The sequence below is a fragment of the Panulirus ornatus genome, chromosome 20 (genome assembly GCF_036320965.1).
Source record: "Panulirus ornatus isolate Po-2019 chromosome 20, ASM3632096v1, whole genome shotgun sequence".
In the NCBI taxonomy this organism is placed as follows: Eukaryota; Metazoa; Arthropoda; class Malacostraca; order Decapoda; family Palinuridae; genus Panulirus; species Panulirus ornatus.
Genome location: NC_092243.1, coordinates 46,665,270 through 46,685,375, shown reverse-complemented (window position 1 = coordinate 46,685,375; position 20,106 = coordinate 46,665,270). Strand labels below are relative to the sequence as shown.

Sequence of the window (20,106 nt, the reverse complement as noted above, 5' to 3'; positions counted from 1 at the left end):
ATGGGGTTGTTAGGGAGGTGAATGAAAGAGTTTTGGAAAGAGGACCAAGTATGCAGTCTGTTGGGGATGAGAGAGCTTGGGAAGTGAGTCAGTTGTTGTTCGCTGATGATACAGCGTTGGTGGCTGAATCATGTGAGAAACTGCAGAAGCTGGTGACTGAGTCTGGTAAAGTGTGTGAAAGAAGAAAGTTAAGAGTAAATGTGAATAAGAGCAAGGTTATTACGTACAGTAGGGTTGAGGGTCAAGTCAATTGGGAGGTAAGTTTGAATGGAGAAAAACTGGAGGAAGTAAAGTGTTTTAGATATCTGGGAGTGGATCTGGCAGCGGATGGAAACATGGAAGCGGAAGTGAATCATAGGGTGGGGGAGGGGGTGATAATCCTGAGAGCCTTGAAGAATGTGTGGAAGTCGAGAACATTATCTCGGAAAGCAAAAATGGGTATGTTTGAAGGAATAGTGGTTCCAACAATGTTGTATAGTTGCAAGGCGTGGGCTATGGATAGAGTTGAGCACAGGAGGGTGGATGTGCTGGAAATGAGATGTTTGAGGACAATGTGTGGTGTGAGGTTGTTTGATCGAGTGAGTAACGTAAGGGTAAGAGAGATGTGTGGAAATAAAAAGAGCGTGGTTGAGAGAGCAGAAGAGGGTGTTTTGAAGTGGTTTGGGCACATGGAGAGAATGAGTGAGGAAAGATTGACCAAGAGGATATATGTGTCGGAGGTGGAGGGAACGAGGAGAAGAGGGAGACCAAATTGGAGGTGGAAAGATGGAGTGAAAAAGATTTTGTGTGATCGGGGCCTGAACATGCAGGAGGGTGAAAGGAGGGCAAGGAATAGAGTGAAGTGGAGCGATGTGGTATACCAGGGTTGACGTGCTGTCAGTGGATTGAATCAAGGCATGTGAAGCGTCTGGGGTAAACCATGGAAAGCTGTGTAGGTCTGTATATTTGCGTGTGTGGACGTATGTATATACATGTGTATGGGGGGGGGTTGGGCCATTTCTTTCGTCTGTTTCCTTGCGCTACCTCGCAAACGCAGGAGACAGCGACAAAGTATAATAAAAATAAAAAAAAATATATATATATACAATGAGATGTATAGGTATGCAAAGGTGCGTATGTGGACGTGTACGCATATACATATGTATGTGGGTGAGTTGGGCCATTCTTTGAACACTCACCTTTATCCCCCTTACATTATACAATGGCACTATACATGTATTCCTCTAATCCTCATACACTTTACCACTACCCATACGTACACTGAATATCCTTACCAACCAATTAACAACACAGTCATCCACCTTTCTTAATAAATTCAACTGCAATACCATCCAATCCCGAAGCCTTGCTGGATTTCATCCTCTGCAAGGTTTTCACCACATCTTCTCTTTTCACTGAACCAAACTCTTCCTGACTCTCTCATTTTGCATACCACCCTGCCCTAAACACCCTACGTCTGCCATTATATCATCAAACACACTTAACAGTCCTTCAAAATACTCACTCCATCACTACCTGTTATCACTTACCCTTTTGCTTCCTTCAAAGTCCCCATTGATTCTCTTGTCTTTCACACATTATTCATTTCCTTCCAAAAACATCTTTTTATCTTTCCTAAAGTTTAATGATACTATCTCACCTCAACCCTCATTAGCACTCTTTTTCATTCCTTGCACCTTCTTCTTCAACATCTTCCAAATATTTGCATTCCTTCCTTGTAAGTACTTTGTAAGTACTGCCCAAGCACTTCTCTTTTCTCTATGACTAGCAATCTTACTTCTTCATCCCACCACTCTACCCTTTTTAGTCTTCTTACCTTCCACCTTTTGCAGGCCACATGCATCTCTTGCACATGCCATCATTGCTTCCATAAATACCTCACATTCCTCACCCACTCCCCTCATTCCATTTACTCTTATCTTCTGCCATTCTACACTCAATCTCTCCGGGTATTTCTTCACACAAGTCTCCTTTCCAAGCTCATTTACTCCCACCACTCCCTTCTCCCTGACATTGGCTCCTCTTTTTGGAAAACCTCTATAAATCTTCACCCTTGCCTCCACAAGATAGGAATCAAACAGCCCATCTGCTGTCTATCTCAGCACATTTACATCCAAAAGTTTCTTTTTTACATGCCTATCAATTAATACTAAATCTAATAATGTACATTGACCATCACTCCTACTTACATACGTATACTTGTGTTTGTATCTCTTTTTAAACCAGGTATTCCCATCACCAGTCTTCTTTCAGCACACAACTCCAAAGCTATTATCCTTTTCCATTCATAACACCAAATATCCCATGCACACCAATTATTCCCTCAACCACCAAATTACTTACCCTCGCATTTAAATCATCCATCACTACTACTCAGTCTCATGCACAAGTACTGCTGGCACACCCACTCAACTGCTCCCAAAACACTTGCCTCTCATAAACTTTATTCTCATGGCCGGGTAAATAAGCTCCAATAATCATCCATTTCTTGCCATCCACTCTCAGTTTTACTCAAAGCAATCAAGAATACAATTTCTTACACTCTATAACACACTCCCACCACTCCTGTTTCAAGAGTAGTGCTACCCCTTCCTTGGCTCTTATCCTTTCACCTTCCCCTGACTTTACTCATATGACATTATCAAACCATTCTTCCCCTATCTCCAAGTTTGAATGGTAATGCAGAGGTTATTAAGAAAGGGGGTGACTGTGTTGTTGATTGGTTGGTAGGGATATTTATTGTATGTATGGATCATGGTGAAGTGCCTAAGGATTGGTGGAATGCATGCACAGTGCCACTGTGCAAAGGCAAAGGGGATAAAACTGAGTGTTCAAACTACATAGGCATAAGTCTGTAGAGTATTCCAGAAAATTGTGTGGGAGGGTATTGGTTGAGAGGGTGAAGGCATGTAGAAGGCATCAGATTGGGGAAGAGCAGTGTGGTTTTCAAAGTGGTAAAGGATGTGTAGATCAGGAGTATGCTTTAAAGAATGTGTATGAGAAATACCAAGAAAAACAGATGGATATGTATGTAGCATTTATGGATCTGGAAAAGGAATATAATAGGGTTCATAGAGATGCTTTGTGGAAGGTCTTAAAAGTATATGGTGTGGGAGCAAAGCTGGTAAAAGCAGTGAAACGTTTTTACCAAGGATGTAAGGCATGTGTACGAGTAGGAAGAGGGGAAAGTGATTGGTTCCCAGTGACGGTTGATCCCCATGGTTGTTTAATCTGTTTATTTTTTAATGGAGTTGTTAGGGAGGTAAATGCAAGAATTTTGGAGAGAGGGGTGAGTATGCAGTCTGTTGGGGATGAGAGGGCCTGGGAAGTGAGTCAGTTGTTGTTTGCTGATGATACAGTTCTGGTGGCTGATTCGTGTGAGAAACTGCAGAAGTTGGTGACTGAGTTAGGAAAAGTGTGCAAGAAGATAGATGAGAGAAAATGTTAATTGGGAGGTAAGTTTGAATGGAGAAAAATTGGAGGAAGTGGTTTTAGATATCTGGGAGTGGACTTAGCAGCAAATAGAACCATGGAAGTGGAAGTGAGTCACAGGGTGGGAGAGGGGGCGAAGGTATCTGTTATTTTGCGCAGAAAATTTTTTCTGTGAGGAAATGCACAACAGAAGTACACAGTGAAGTAAACGTGGATACAGAGGTTCCTATGAGAATACATTCAGTATCAACCTAAAGGCCAGATAATGCAAGAAAGATATAGTAATGGCATATATAATTTCCATAATTTGGGTGCATTCACTCTTTCTGTCAGCAAATGTAAGGATACGAAACAAAAAGCCCTACTGTATTGTACTTGCACTTACCACAGAGGTAGACAAGGTTGGTATCTGGGTCATACATAGGGAACATAACACCATTAGAGGAGTCCAGCTCCACCATGGTGATGGGATCATCTAGGTGGCCAGGGGCACGTAAGGAATACTGCCGCTCTGATCTTTTACTGAACCCTGTAGTGAACACCAACCCATTACGCAAAAAGATTGCTCGTGTAGCCTTGCTTCCTTCATGTGATGTCGCTTCCTGAAAAATACATATAACATAAATTTCTTCCCCTAAAGCTGTGTATATAAGGCAGTTTATCCTTATAGCTCTATAAGACCCACTTTCATACACATTAATTACAAAGTTCATCACTGATAATTCATCTCGCATTACAAAGGATACATTACTGGATAAAGCTATCAGTTTATATTTGCTTTCATTTCTGGGTTATGCTATCAACTCCCATGTTACTTGTTCAAAATCATCTATGTATGCAATATATGGAAGAAATTTTACACTTAAGTGATTCAATCCTAGATATTCTTTTCTACCACATAATCCTTTAAATTCATCCATAATGTCTGTGTGCGCAATATATGGAAGAAATTTTACACCTAAGTGGTTCAATCCTCACAATCCTTTGAATTAATCTATAATGTCTAAACTCACTTTCCAGTCTCAAATTTTCCCACATATCCAAAACTTCATTAGTGCTATGGAAGGATTCCTTCATATCTTTAGTGAATGATTCTTACTCCATTTCCTATTCCATTCTCTCATCAACCTGCCATGTCTAAATTTGATGAACTGCTCCCTAATATCCCATTAAATCCATTCAAAACTTAAAGGTTGTTAACACAATTCCCCTCTCCTTTCTCTCTTCCAACATGGGTAAAACTACGGTTGTTAGCCTCTCCCTGTGGCTCAGCTCCCTTGCTTCTTGTCCAAACTTTGCTGGCAATAACCAAAATTTCTCCAGATCTCTTTTTCTCCAGGAAAATGATAACAGAATCAGTGCAGCATATTCTATTTCAGTTCCATGCACAACTTGATGTATTTAGTCTGATGTTATACATTTTGAAAACTTTCAAACTTAAGCATGCAAAGGTACTGGTGCTCAGTGAAACAATTCTTGTTTGCCAAACATGCAATCCTGTTTAACCCTGGCATCTGCACTTCACCACAGTCATGTTTGCTGTTTTGAATGAAGCCTGGCAATTCCCAGGATCAGCACTGAAAATGCTCTTTCAGCAAGGTTTTTCAGTCTGGAAAATAGATTAATAAACCTTTCTTTCCTACAAAAGCAGAATTAATAGATTTGTGGCATAACCATCACTAGCATTCTAATAAATTTATGAAAGACAAGACTACACCTACACGAATTGAAAGCTGCACGTTCCAGCAGCTCCTTTGTATGCCTACACATGTTTTGCTCAAAAAATGCAACCCACACGGAGAAGGCACATTTCCCTTTCTCAGCATCTTGCAAGACAAGTCTCAATCACATATCAAAATACTATATGTTATGGCATGGAGTATACCACAACTGCACTGGAAGAAAATCATATGATTTCTATAGCAAATATGCAATTCCAGGACACATCTCATTTAACACTAACAGGGATAGGGGAGAAAGAATACTTCCCACGCATTCCCCGCATGTCGTAGAAGGCAGCTAAAAGGGACGGAAGCAGGAGCTAGAAACCCTCCCCTCCTTGTATTAAAACTTTCTAAAAGGGGAAACAGAAGAAGGAGTCACAAGAGAAGTGCTCATCCTCCTCAAAGGCTCAGATTGAGGTGTCTAAGTGTGTGTGGATGTAACCAAGATGACAAGAAAGGGGAAATAGGTAGTACGTTTGAGGAAAGGAACCTTGATGTTTTGGCTCTGAGTGAAACAAAGCTCATGGGTAAAGGGGGAGAGTGGTTTGGGAATGTTATGGAAGTAAAGTCAGGGGTTGGTGAGAGGACAACAGCAAAGGAAGGTGTAGCACTACTCCTGAATAGCAGCTGAGTGAATGTGTTAACAGTTTTGATACACGAGACCGGGTTATAGCGATGGGTGATTTGAATGCAAAGGTGAGTAATGTGGCAGTTGAGGGAATAATTGGTGTACATGGGGTGTTCAGTGTTGTAAATGGAAATGGTGAAGAGCTTGTAGATTCATATGCTGAAAAAGGACTGGTGATTGGGAATACCTGGTTTAAAAAGAGAGATATACATAAGTTTACGTATGTAAGTAGGAGAGATGGTCAGAGAGCGTTATTGGATTACATGTTAATTGATAGGCATGCGAAAGAGAGACTTTTGGATGTTAAAATGCTGAGAGGGGCAACTGGAGGGATGTCTGATCATTATCTTGTGAAGGCGATGGTGAAGATTTGTAGAGGTTTTCAGAAAAGAAGAGAGAATGTTGGGGTGAGAGAGTGGTGAGAGTAAGTGAGCTTGGGAAGGAGACTTGTGTGAGGAAGTACCAGGAGAGATTGAGTAAAGAATGGAAAAAGGTGAGAACAAAGGACATAAGGGGAGTCGGGGAGGAATGGGATGTATTTAGGGAAGAAGTGATGACTGGCGCAAAAGATGCTTGTGGCATGAGAAGAGTGGGAGGTGGGCAGATTAGAAAGGATAGTGAGTGGTGGGATCTAGATGTAAGATTATTAGTGAAAGAGAAGAGGGAGGCATTTGGACAATTTTTGCAGGGAAATAATGCAAATGACCGGGAGATGTATAAAAGAAAGAGGCAGGAGGTCAAGAGAAAGGTGCAAGAGGTGAAAAAGAGGGCAAATGAGAGTTGAGGTGAGAGAGTATCATTAAATTTTAGGGAGAATATAAAGATGTTTTGGAGGGAGGTAAATTAAGTGCGTAAGACAAGGGAACAAATGGGAATTTCAGTGAAGGGGGCTAATGGGGAGGTGATAACAAGTAGTGGTGATGTGAGAAGGAGATGGAGTGAGAATTTTCAAGGTTTGTTGAATGTGTTTGATGATAGAGTAGTAGATATAGGGTGTTTTGGTTGAGGTGGTGTGCAAACTGATAGAGTTAGGGAAAATGATTTGGTAAACAGAAAAGAGGTAGTAAAAGCTTTGCGGAAGATGAAATCTGGCAAGGCAGCAGGTTTGGATGGTCTTGCAGTGGAATTTATTAAAAAAGGGGGTGACTTTATTGTTGACTGGTTGGTAAAGTTATTCAATGTATGTATGACACATGGTGAAGTGCCTGAGGATTGGCAGAATGCTTGCATAGTGCCATTGTACAAAGGCAAAGGGGATAAAAGTGAGTGCTCAAATTACAGAGGTATAAGTTTGTTGAGTATTCCTGGGGAATTATATGGGAGGGTATTGATTGAGAGGGTGAAGGAATGTACAGAGCATCAGATTGGGGAAGATCAGTGTGGTTTCAGAAGTGGTAGAGGTTGTGTGGATCAGGTGTTTGCTTTGAAGATTGTATGTGAGAAATACTCAGAAAAGCAAATGGATTTGTTTGTAGCATTTATGGATCTGGAGAGGGCATATGATAGAGTTGATAGAGATGCTCTGTGGAAGGTATTAAGAGTATATGTTGTGGGAGGTAAGTTGTTAGAAGCAGTGAAAAGTTTTTATCAAGGATGTAAGGCATATGTATGTGTAGGAAGAGAGGAAAGTGATTGGTTCTCAGTGAATGTAGATTTGCGGCAGGGGTGTTTGATGTCTCCATGATTGTTTAATTTGTTTATAGATGGCTTTGTTAGGGAGGTGAATGCAAGAGTTTTGGAAAGGGGGCAAGTATGCAGTCTGTTGTGGATGAGAGAGCTTGGGAAGTGAGTCAGTTGTTGTTCGCTGATGATACAGCACTGGTGGCTGATTCGTGTGAGAAACTGCAGAAGCTGGTGACTGAGTTTGGTAAAGTGTGAGAAAGAAGAAAGCTGAGAGTAAATGTGAATAAGAGCAAGGCTATTAGGTACAGAAGAGTTGAGAGACAAGTCAATTGGGAGGTACGTTTAAATGGAGAAAAACTGGAGGAAGTGAAGTGTTTTAGATATCTGGGAGTGGATTTGGCAGTGGATGGAACCATGGAAGCGGAAGTGAATCATAGGGAGGGGGAGGGGGCGAAAATTCTGGGAGCCTTGAAGAAAGTGTGGAAGTCGAGAACATTATCTCGGAAAGCAAAAATGGGTATGTTTGAAAGAATAGTGGTTCCAACAACGTTATATGGTTGCGAGGCGTGGGCTATGGATAGAGTTGTGCGCAGGAAGGTGGATGTGCTGGAAATGAGATGTTTGAGGACAATATGTGGTGTGAGGTGGTTTGATCGAGTAAGTAATAATAGGGTAAGAGAGATGTGTGGTAACAAAAAGAGTGTGGTTGAGAGAGCAGAAGAGGGTGTTTTGAAATGGTTTGGTCACATGGAGAGGATGAATGAGGAAAGATTGACCAAGAGGATATATGTGTCAGAGGTGGAGGGAACGAGGAGAAGTGGGAGACAAATTGGAGGTGGAAAGATGAAGTGAAAAGGATTTTGAGTGATCGGGGCCTGAACATGCAGGAAGGTGAAAAGCATGCAAGGAATAGAGTGAATTGGAACGATGTGGTATACCGGGGTCGACGTGCTGTCAATGGATTGAACCAGGGCATGTGAAGTATCTGGGGTAAATCATGGAAAGTTGTGTGGGGCCTGGATGTGGAGAGGGAGCTGTGGTTTCGGTGCATTATTACATGACAGCTAGAGACTTAGTGTGAACAAATGTGGCCTTTGTTGTCTTTTCCTAGCGCTACCTCGTGCACATGAGGGGGGAAGGGGGTTGTTATTTCATCTGTGGCGGGGTGGCGATGGGAATGAATAAAGGCAGACAGTATGATTTATGTACATGTGAATATATGTATATGTCTGTGTGTGTATATATATGTATATGCTGAGATGTATAGGTATGTATATTTGCGTATGTGGACGTGTGTGGATATACATGTGTATGTGGGTGGGTTGGGCTATATTTTCGTATGTTTCCTTGCACTACCTCGTTAACACGGGAGACAGCGACATAGCAAAATAAAATAATAATGAATAAATACATAAGTATATGTATGTAAGTAGGAGAGGTGGCTAGAGAGAGTTATTGAATTATGTGTTAATTGATAGGAGCATGAAAGAGAGACTTTGGGATGTTAATGTGCTGAGGGGTGCAACTGGAGGGATATTTGATCATTATCTTGTGGAGGCGAAGGTGAAGATTTGTAGAGGTTTTCAGAAAAGAAGAGAGAATGTTGGGGTGAAGAGAGTGGTGAGAGTAAGTGAGCTTGGGAAGGAGACTTGTGCGAGGAAGTACCACGAGAGACGGAGTGCAGAATGGAAAAAGGTGAGAGCAAAGGACATAAGGGGAGTGGGAGAGGAATGGGATGTATTTAGGGAAGCAGTGATGGCTTGCGCAAAAGATGCTTGTGGCATGAGAGGCGTAAGAGGTGGGCAGATTAGAAAGGGTAGTGAGCGGTGGGATGAAGAAGTAAGATTATTAGTGACAGAGGAGAGAGAGGCATTTGGAAGATTTTTGCAGGGAAATGTTGCATATGACTGGGAGATGTATAAAAGAAAAGAGGCAGGAGATCAAGAGAAAGGTGCAAGATGTGAACAAAAAGAGAGTAAATGAGAGTTAGGGTGAGAGAGAATCATAAAATTTTAGGGAGAATAAAAAGATGTTTTGGTAAACAGAGAAGAGGTAGTAAAAGCTTTGCGGAAGATGAAAGCAGGCAAGACAGCAGGTTTGGATGGTATTGCAGTGGAATCTATTAAAAAAGGGGGTGACTGTATTGTTGACTGGTTGGTAAGGTTATTTAATGTATGTATGACTCATGGTGAGGTGCCTGAGGATTGGCGGAATGCGTGCATAGTGCCATTGTACAAAGGCAAAGGGGATAAGAGTGAGTGCTCAAATTACAGAGGTATAAGTTTGTTGAGTATTCCTGGTAAATCATATGGGAGGGTATTGATTGAGAGGGTGAAGGCATGTACAGAGCATCAGATTGGGGAAGAGCAGTGTGGTTTCAGAAGTGGTAGAGGATGTGTGGATCAGGTGTTTGCTTTGAAGAATGTATGTGAGAAATACTTAGAAAAGCAAATGGATTTGTATGTAACATTTATGGATCTGGAGAAGGCATATGATGGAGTTGATAGAGATGCTCTGTGGAAGGTATTAAGAATATATGGTGTGGGAGGCAAGTTGTTAGAAGCAGTGAAAAGTTTTTATTGAGGATGTAAGGCATGTGTACGTGTAGGAAGAGAGGAAAGTGATTGGTTCTCAGTGAATGTAGGTTTGCTGCAGGGGTGTGTGATGTCTCCATGGTTGTTTAATTTGTTTATGGATGGGGTTGTTAGGGAGGTGAATGCAAGAGTTTTGGAAAGAGGGGCAAGTATGAAGTCTGTTGTGGATGAGAGAGCTTGGGAAGTGAGTCAGTTGTTGTTCGCTGATGATACAGCGCTGATGGCTGATTCATGTGAGAAACTGCAGAAGCTGGTGACTGAGTTTGGTAAAGTGTGTGAAAGAAGAAAGTTAAGAGTAAATGTGAATAAGAGCAAGGTTATTAGGTACAGTAGGGTTGAGGGTCAAGTCAATTGGGAGGTAAGTTTGAATGGAGAAAAACTGCGGGAAGTAAAGTGTTTTAGATATCTGGGAGTGGATCTGGCAGCGGATGGAACCATGGAAGCGGAAGTAAATCATAGGGTGGGGGAGGGGGCAAAAATCCTGGGAGCCTTGAAGAATGTGTGGAAGTCGAGAACATTATCTCGGAAAGCAAAAATGGGTATGTTTGAAGGAATAGTGGTTCCAACAATGTTGTATGGTTGCAAGGCATGGGCTATGGATAGAGTTGTGCACAGGAGGGTGGATGTGCTGGAAATGAGATGTTTGTGGACAATGTGTGGTGTGAGGAGGTTTGATCGAGTAAGTAATGTAAGGGTAAGAGAGATGTGTGGAAATAAAAAGAGCGTGGTTGAGAGAGCAGAAGAGGGTGTTTTGAAATGGTTTGGGCACATGGAGAGAATGAGTGAGGAAAGATTGACCAAGAGGATATATGTGTCAGAGGTGGAGGGAACGAGGAGAAGTGGGAGACCAAATTGGAGGTGGAAAGATGGAGTGAAAAAGATTTTGTGTGATCGGGGCCTGAACATGCAGGAGGGTGAAAGGAGGGTAAGGAATAGAGTGAATTGGATCGATGTGGTATACCGGGGTTGACGTGCTGTCAGTGGATTGAATCAGGGCACGTGAAGCGTCTGGGGTAAACCATGGAAAGTTGTGTGGGGTCTGGATGTGGAAAGGGAGCTGTGGTTTCGGGCACTATTGCATGACAGCTAGAACTGAGTGTGAACGAATGGGGCCTTTGTCGTCTTTTCCTAGTGCAACCTCGCACACATGAGGGGGGAGAGGGATGGTATTCCATGTGTGGCGAGGTGGCGATGGGAATGAATAAAGGCAGACAGTGTGAATTGTGTGCATGGGTATATATGTATGTGTCTCTGTGTGTATATATATGTGTACATTGAGATGTATAGGTATGTATATTTGCGTGTGTGGACGTGTATGTATATACATTGTGTATGGGGGTGGGTTGGGCCATTTCTTTCGTCTGTTTCCTTGAGCTACCTCGCAAACGCGGGAGACAGCGACAAAGCAAAATAATAATAATATAAAAAAAAGATGTTTTGGAAGGAGGTAAATAAAGTGTGTAAAAACAAGAGAACAAATGAGAGCATCGGTGAAGGGGGCAAATAGGGAGGTAATAACAAGTAGTGGTGATGTGAGAAGGAGATGGCGCGAGTATTTTGAAGGTTTGTAGAATGTGTTAGATGATAGAGTGGCAGATATAGGGTGTTTTCGTCGAGTTGGTATGTGAAGTGAGAGGGTCAGGGAGAATGGTTTGGTAAACAGAGAAGAGGTAGTAAAAGCTTTGCAGCAGATGAAAGATAGCTAAGGTGACGGGTTTGGATGGTATTGCAGTGGAATTTATTAAAAAAAGGGGGAGAATGTGTTGTTGACTGGTTGGTGAGGATATTCAATGTATGTATGGCTCATGGTGAAGTGCCAGAGGATTGGCAGAATGCATGCATAGTGCCATTGTACAAAGGCAAAGGGGATAATGGTGAGTGTTCAAATTACAGAGGTATAAGTTTGTTGAGTATTCCTGGGGAATTATATGGGAGGGTATTGATTGAGAGGGTGAAGGCATGTACAGAGCATCAGATTGGGGAAGAGCAGTGTAGTTTCAGAAGTGGTAGAGGATGTGTGGATCAGGTGTTTGCTTTGAGGAATGTATGCGAGTAATACTCAGAAAAAAAATGGATTTGTAAGTTGCATTTATGGATCTGGAGAAGGCATATAACAGAGTTGATAGAGATACTCTGTGGAAGGTATTAAGCGTATATGGTGTGAGAAGCAAGTTCCTAGAAGCAGTGAAAAGTTTTTATCGAGGATGTGAGGCATATGTACGAGTAGGAAGAGAGGAAAGTGATTGGTTCCCAGTGAATGTCAGTTTGCGGCAGGGGTGCGTGATGTCTCCATGGCTGTTTAATTTGTTTATGGATGGGGTTGTTTGGGAGGTGATTGCAAGAGTTTTGGAGAGAGGGGCAAGTATGCAGTCTGTTGTGGATGAGAGGGCTTGGGAAGTGAGTCAGTTGTTCGCTGATGGTACAGTGCTGGTGGCTGATTCGGTTGAGAAACTGCAGAAGCTGGTGACTGAGTTTGGTAAAGTGTGTGAAAGAAGAAAGCTGAGAGTAAATGTGAATAAGAGCAAGGTTATTAGGTACAGTAGGGTTGAGGGACAAGTCAACTGGGAGGTAAGTCTGAATGGAGAAAAACTGGAGGAGGTGAAGTGTTTTAGATATCTGGGAGTGGATTTGGCAGCAGATGGAACCATGGAAGCGGAGGTGAGTCACAGGGTGGGGGAGCGGCCGAAGGTTCTGGGAGTATGTGTGGAAGGCGAGAACATTAAATCAGAAAGCAAAAATGGGTATGTTTGAAGGAATAGTGGTTCCAACAATGTTATATGGTTGTGAGGTGTGGGCTATAGATAGGGTTGTGTGGAGGAGGGTGGATGTGTTGGAAATGAGATGTCTGAGGACAGTATGTGGTGTGAGGTGGTTTGATCGAGTAAGTAATGAAAGGGTAAGAGAGATGTGTATCAGTAAAAAAGAGTAAGGTTGAGAGAGCAGAAGAGGGTGTATTGAAATGGTTTGGTCACATGGAAAGAATGAGTGAGGAAAGAATGACAAAGAGGATATATATGTCAGAGGTGGAGGGAACAAGGAGAATTGGGAGACTAAATTGGAGGTGAAAGGATGGAGTGAAAAAGATTTTGAGCGATCAGGGCCTGAACATGCAGGAGGGTGAAAGGCATGCAAGGAATGGAGTGAATTGGAACGATGTGGTATACCGGGGTTGACATGCTGTCAATGGGCAGAACCAGGGCACGTGAAGCATCTGGGGTAAGCCGTGGAAAGTTTTGTGGGACCTGGATTTGGAAAGGGAGCTATGATTTTGGTGCATTACACATGACAGCTAGAGACTGAGTGTGAACGAATATGGCCTTTGGTGTCTTTTCCTAGCGCTACCTTGTGCGCGCATGGGGGGAGGGGGTGCTATTTCATGTGTGGCAGGGTGGCGATAGAAATGGACAAGGGCAGCAAGTATGATTATGTACATGTGTACATACGTGCGTGTCTATGTATGTATATGTATGCATACGTTGAAATGTATAGGTATGTATATGTGTGTGAATGGGTGTTTATGAGTGGTTGAGCCATTATTCACCTGTTTCCTTGCACTACCTCGCTGATGCCCATACACACACATATACATATACATATACATACACATACACAGATATATAAATAAATACATAGGGATCTGGCAGCGGATGGAACCATGGAAGCGGAAGTGGATCATAGGGTGGGGGAGGGGGCAAAAATTCTGGGAGCCTTGAAGAATGTGTGGAAGTCAAGAACATTATCTCAGAAAGCAAAAATGGGTATGTTTGAAGGAATAGTGGTTCCAACAATGTTGTATGGTTGCGAGGCATGGGCTATGGATAGAGTTGTGCGCAGGAGGATGGATGTGTTGGAAATGAGATGTTTGAGGACAATGTGTGGTGTGAGGTGGTTTGATCAAGTAAGTAACGTAAGGGTAAGAGAGATGTGTGGAAATAAAAAGAGCGTGGTTGAGAGAGCAGAAGAGGGTGTTTTGAAATGGTTTGGGCACATGGAGAGAATGAGTGAGGAAAGATTGACCAAGAGGATATATGTGTCGGAGGTGGAGGGAACGAGGAGAAGTGGGAGACCAAATTGGAGGTGGAAAGATGGAGTGAAAAAGATTTTGTGTGATCGGGGCCTGAACATGCAGGAGGGTGAAAGGAGGGCAAGGAATAGAGTGAATTGGAGCGATGTGGTATACCGGGGTTGACGTGCTGTCAGTGGATTGAATCAAGGCATGTGAAGCGTCTGGGGTAAACCATGGAAAGCTGTGTAGGTATGTATATTTGCGTGTGTGGACGTATGTATATACATGTGTATGGGGGTGGGTTGGGCCATTTCTTTCGTCTGTTTCCTTGCGCTACCTCGCAAACGCGGGAGACAGCGGCAAAAAAAAAAAAAAAAAAAAAAAAAATATTCATACTTGCGTGCCTTCAACCATTCCTGGCGCTACCCCATCCCACAAGAAACAACATCACTACACCCTAGTTCAGCAATTTAGAGCCAGGAAAACAGACAAAAAAAAAACAGGCCACATTCGTTCACACTCAGTCTCTAGCTGTCATGTGCAATGCAAATGCATCAAAACCACAGCTCCCTATCCACATCCAGGCCCCACAGCCCTTTCCATGGTTTACCCCGGACATTTTATATGCCCTGGTTCAGTCCACTGACAGCATGTTGACCCCAGTATACCACATTTTTCCAATTCACTCTATTCCTTGCATACCTTTCACCCTCCTGTATGTTCAGGCCCCGATCACTCAAAATCTTTTTCCCTCCCTCCTTCCACCTCCAATTTGGTCTATCACTTCTCCTTGCTTCCTTCACTTCTGACACATGTATCCTCTTTGTCAATCTTTCCTCACTCATTCTCTTCATATGTCCAAACCATTTCAACACAACCTCTTCTGCTCTCTCAACCATACTCTTTTTATTTCCACACATCTCTCTTACCCTTACATTACTTACATGATCAAACCACCTAACACCACATATTGTCCTCAAACATTTCACTGCCAATGCATCCACCCTTCACCACACGGCCTTATGCACAGCCCGTGCCTCACATCCATACAATATTTTTGGGACTACTACTCATTCAAACGTAACCATTTTTGCTCTCCCAGAAATTTTTTCTCCTAAACATTCTTCAGCATTTCCAAAGCCTTCACCCCATCATCCACCCTATGATTCACTTCCTCTTCCATGGTTCCATTCACTGCCATCTCCACTCCCAGGTATCTAAAACACTTCACTTCCTCCAAGTTTTCTCCATTCAAAGTCACACCACAATTAACCTGTCTTTCAACCCTGCCTTTTTTCACATTTACTCTCAACTTCCTCCTTTCACACATTCTTCCAAAGTCAGTCATCAACTTCCGCAGTTTATCACTTGAATCTACCATGAGTGCAGTACCATCAGCAAAGAACAAGACTTAACTTCCCAGCCCCAGTCATACCCCACAGTCAGGATACTCACCCATCTCTCCCAGACTTGCATTCACCTCTCTTATCACCCCATCCATAAACAAAATGAACAACCATAGTGACATCACACAGTCTGGCTGCAGACCAACCTTCACTTGGAACTGTTCACTCTCCTCTCTTCCTCCTTGTATGCCTTCTCTACTCCCTTTACAAAAACTTCTCACTAGCTCTAACATCTTTTCTCACACACCATACATTTTGTAGGATTTTAATCATTTACATATTTGCAAACAATTTACTAAGAAAGCAGTATTTATATCAATAAAGAGGAAAATAGCTATATCTTTATCATAAAAATATACACAATAATAGAAGAAAGATGGTTTGTTTTACTGTAAAGTTTTCTACAATAGTTGCTGGCTTCCTACCATAATGACACAGTCACACTTTCTCAGATAATTCATTGGTGGCTGTAATATATATTTTTCAAATTAAGTTTCAAGGTTGCTTGTGACATTTATGGATAAGGTGTAGAACCACTCTCCAGCTGGGAATTCAAATTGAGCAGCAAAATAAAACTACAATTACAGCATGGAGCACCACCAAACATTGTGCCACCAACTGGGTGATCCTTTCTGAATGAAAGTTCACAGATCAACATTTTGCAAAGGTAACATTAGAAAATTAAGGTAAACATTTCTAGAATGGCCCTAGATTTTTGCAACAGTGACAGATTTTAATACAATTCACATCTTTCTGATATTCTTCTCAATTGATAATGAAATATCTGAGTATGTTGTAAGGTATTTCTGTTAAAATAGTCATGAAGTGAGGAGTTGGAGTGAGTTTTCTGAAGGACTTTTGAATGTTTGATGATAAGTTGGCAGTTGCAGGGCATTTGAGTCAGGGCAGTTTGGAAGTGAGAAATTCATGGAGGTGGTTTGGTGCAGAGAAGAGACGGTGAAAGCCTTAAGCAAGATGAAATGTGGCAAAAGGGCTGGAGTGGATAGCATTCCAGCTCAATTTAGTTAGAGGGGCTGACTGTGTTGTTGACTGGTCAGTTAAGATTTTCAATGTAAATACAGATCGAAAAAGTGCCTATCCATACACAGTGTCATTCTGTGTTGTTGACTGGTCAGTTAAGATTTTCAATGTAAATACAGATAGAAAAAGTGCCTATCCACACACAGTGTCATTGTATAAAGGCAAGGTAGATAAGGGAGATAAAGATGAATGTTTAAACTACTGAGGTATAAGTCTGTTGAGTGTACCTGGTTAAGGTGTATAGGAGGGTAGTGATCAAGAATGTGAAGATATATCTGGAGTAACAGATTGGGGAGAAGCAGTGTTGTTTCAGAAGTGGTGAAGGATGTGCTGATCAGGTGTTTGCTTTAATGAATGTGTGTGAGCATATGACAAGATTGATAGAGATGCCTGTGTGAAGTCTTAAGAATATACATGTAGAAGGAAAGCTGTTAGAAGTAGTGAAGAATTTTCATCTACGGTATAAGGTATGTGATCAAGTAGGAAGAAAAGTGAATGATTGCAAATGAAGGTTGGTCTGTGGGCTGTGGGTGTTCAATCTGTTTACGAATGGGGTGGTAAGATAAGTAAATACAAGAGTCTTGGAGATGGAGGGGCAAGTATACAGTCTGTAGGGGACGAGGGGGGCCTGGGAAGCAATCTAGATGTTTTTTGCTGATGATACAGCACTGGTGGCAGATTTAAGTAAGAAACTGCAGAAGGTGGTGACTGAGTATGGAAGTACGAGTGAAAGGAGGAAGTTAAGAGTACATGTGAATAAAAAAAAAAAAATACTAGGTTCAGTACAGATGAGGGACAGATTAGTTGGGGTATGAATCTGAATGGAGAAAAATTGGAGGAAGTTAAGTGTTTTAGACAACTGAGAGTGGAAACAGCAGTGAATGGAACCATAGAATTGGAAGTGAGTTATAGGATGGGTGAGGGGGCAAAGGTTACAAGAATGATGAAGAATGTGGGGAAAGAGAGATCATTAAACATGTGGGCTAAAATGGGTATATTTCAAGGTATGGTAGTCCCTACATTATCATATGGCTTCAAAGTATGGGTTATACGAAAGGCTGTGCAGAGGAGGGTGGATTGCTGAATATGAAATGTATGAAGGTAAGAGAGAATTGTGGTCACATGTTCAGTTGAGATCTGACAATGGTGTGCTGAAATTATTTGGGCATATGGAGAGAATGAGTAAGGAAAGGTTGACGAAAAGAACATAAGTGTGAAAAGTGGATGGAACAAGGAGAATTGAGACACCAAATTGGAGATGGAAGGATGGCATGAAAAAGATTTTGAGCAAATGGGTCCTGAACATGCAGGAGGATGAAAGGCATGCACAGGATAGAGTGATTTGGAACAATGTGGTAAACAGGGGTCAATGTGCTGTCTATGGACAGAACCAAGGAATATGAAGTATCCAGTATAAACCATGAAAAGGTCTGTGAGGCCCAGTTGTGGATAGGGAACTGTGGTTTTGATGCATTACACACAACAGCCAAACTATGGATGTGGGTGGATGTAGCCTATCTTCATCTGTTCCTGGAAATGGTGATCAAGTCGTTGGGGGGATTGTATAACATCAAAGTAAAATAACACATTCCAACCACTGACAGTCACTTATTAAGGTCTCCCAAGTTTTCTTGTTCTTACTCTCATAAAAGTGAGATCTAACTAACTTGAAAATATTGAAATGGACAATAATAATTCCACAGTAATGGTCATAAAAAGAACGATCAAGTTTTCATATTCTTAATATTCCATAAAAGTGAGATCTAAATAACTAGAAACACAAAAAAAGGTATCATAATGGCAAAATACACTGACACACAAATAAACCATACTAAAATGGATATTTTTCATTTGGAAAGTTTGACTAAACATTCACTCCACCTCAATCCCACTGCCACCCTATCTCAATGCCCCATCCCCGATATTCTCAGTTAAATTTCTAAATGTCTTCTGATTTACCAATGAAAAAGCAACAGATTCTGACTCAAATAGCTAAATATACATCACAGTAGAAGCAGTAGACTGATAGTAAGCTATGATGTTTCAGGTATAGTCCAAGCACAAGGTTAGATTCGGGAAGTTTTTGCCCGGAATGTACCCCCCCCCCTTACAACATTGGCTTCAATTACTCATAAAAGAACATGCTACTATAATGACGGATTGCCAGGAATGTTCTGCAGAGATCTTCTTTACTCACACGTCTTCATTCTCCTGACAAGCACAAGGACAAAACACATATAATCCACATTTATCTGAAAAGCATTAAATAACAGCCCTCCTAACCCAGTTCTAAACGCCACCCCATACTGAAACTACACTTTCCATAAACGTTTAGACACTATCCATTACTCCAACATTTGAGCATCATTTCAATATATCATGAGACTCATTATGGTCAAGATGCAATTTCCATGCTGAAACCTATGCTCAACTAAAAAGACACACACACAAAATCACCGAACTTCACGAACTGTGGCCCTGCCGGGTGGCTGCAGCACTGTGGGAGCCCTATAGAAGGGGCTCCAGTGGCAGAGAGGTAAGGTAAATATATAAAGAGGGCCTGAAGGAAAGCAAAAGGGTAATACAGTAACAATTTTGAGAAGCCTTACAAAACATACTGATGCTAATCTAAACATTGGCATTTACCTCAAACACTTCACCATCTCGTGGATTGATTATCCTAATTTTCTTGTCCTTGCATGTGGTTAACAGCAGAGATCCATCCCAGTTAAAGCAGCATGAATAAATGATGTCTGGGTGTACATCAATGGTGTTGAGAGCCTCCCCACAACCAACATTCCAAATAACAACAATATTATCTGAGCCAGCTGAAAGGAGGATGTTATTAGCTGTGGGGTGCCACACAACCATCCCCACACGTCGTTGATGATACACCAAGTCCACCACTGGCTCTGTCATTGTCCTGTAATTACAAACATGGGCAGTGGTGATTTGAAAATACTAAAGGAACAAAATAACCTGAGTTAACATTATGCATTTCCCACATTAAAAAGAAGAGTAAAGAATTCTACAGACAGTACATTTCTTATCATAAGTGCCAGAAGTCTAAAAATCTTGCTCTTTATATGTGAAAAATTCATTTACTGATACTGAATCCAGATGTTATCTAATTCTATCAGAGGCAATGAATAAGCTGAAAATGAATGAGAGTAAAAGAAAAGTTGGTCTATTTTAGAAAGGGGAAATTATGTATGAAATGTAGCTGGATAGATGCAGGCCAGAGTTACAGCAAGCATATGTATATTTGCATTGCATTATCAGCAAGAATGGGGGGAAAAAAGAGTAAGTTATTGGGAAGTGTTATAGGAGCATCATGGTCTGCAACAATATAATCTTCCTATAATAGTTGGTTGATAAAAACCATAACATATATAATAAGAAACAGCTGTCTTAACTTGTAATAATCATATACCTGAAAAAACACTGAAATCACCCCCACTCTTATTACTGAAAATTTTAACTTAGCAATTGCCATGTCTGACAATATACTTTGCTAGAATCCCTCAGAAATTAATTACTTTGGAAAACAGAGACTATGTGTTTGTGAGATTATGGTTTGTGCTTTAACTGTTTGTGCATTATAGGAATGGAGTTTTGCACTCATGGGAACAATTTTTTAAACTTTCTCTTG

The 20,106-nt window shown here is 41.5% G+C and overlaps 1 protein-coding gene across 15 annotated transcripts in view; it reads right to left on the bottom strand.

Moving 5' to 3' along the window:
- Positions 1–20,106, bottom strand: part of coro (protein coronin) — a 160,197-nt gene that overhangs the window by 86,612 nt on the left and 53,479 nt on the right. For all 15 annotated transcript variants that reach the window (XM_071674860.1, XM_071674867.1, XM_071674870.1 and 12 more), the window contains 2 exons: positions 19,101–19,377; positions 3,818–4,034 (listed from right to left, as the gene is read on the bottom strand). In XM_071674860.1, the coding sequence (XP_071530961.1) occupies positions 3,818–4,034; positions 19,101–19,377 (494 nt within the window). The remainder of the gene's footprint in view (positions 1–3,817; positions 4,035–19,100; positions 19,378–20,106) is intronic.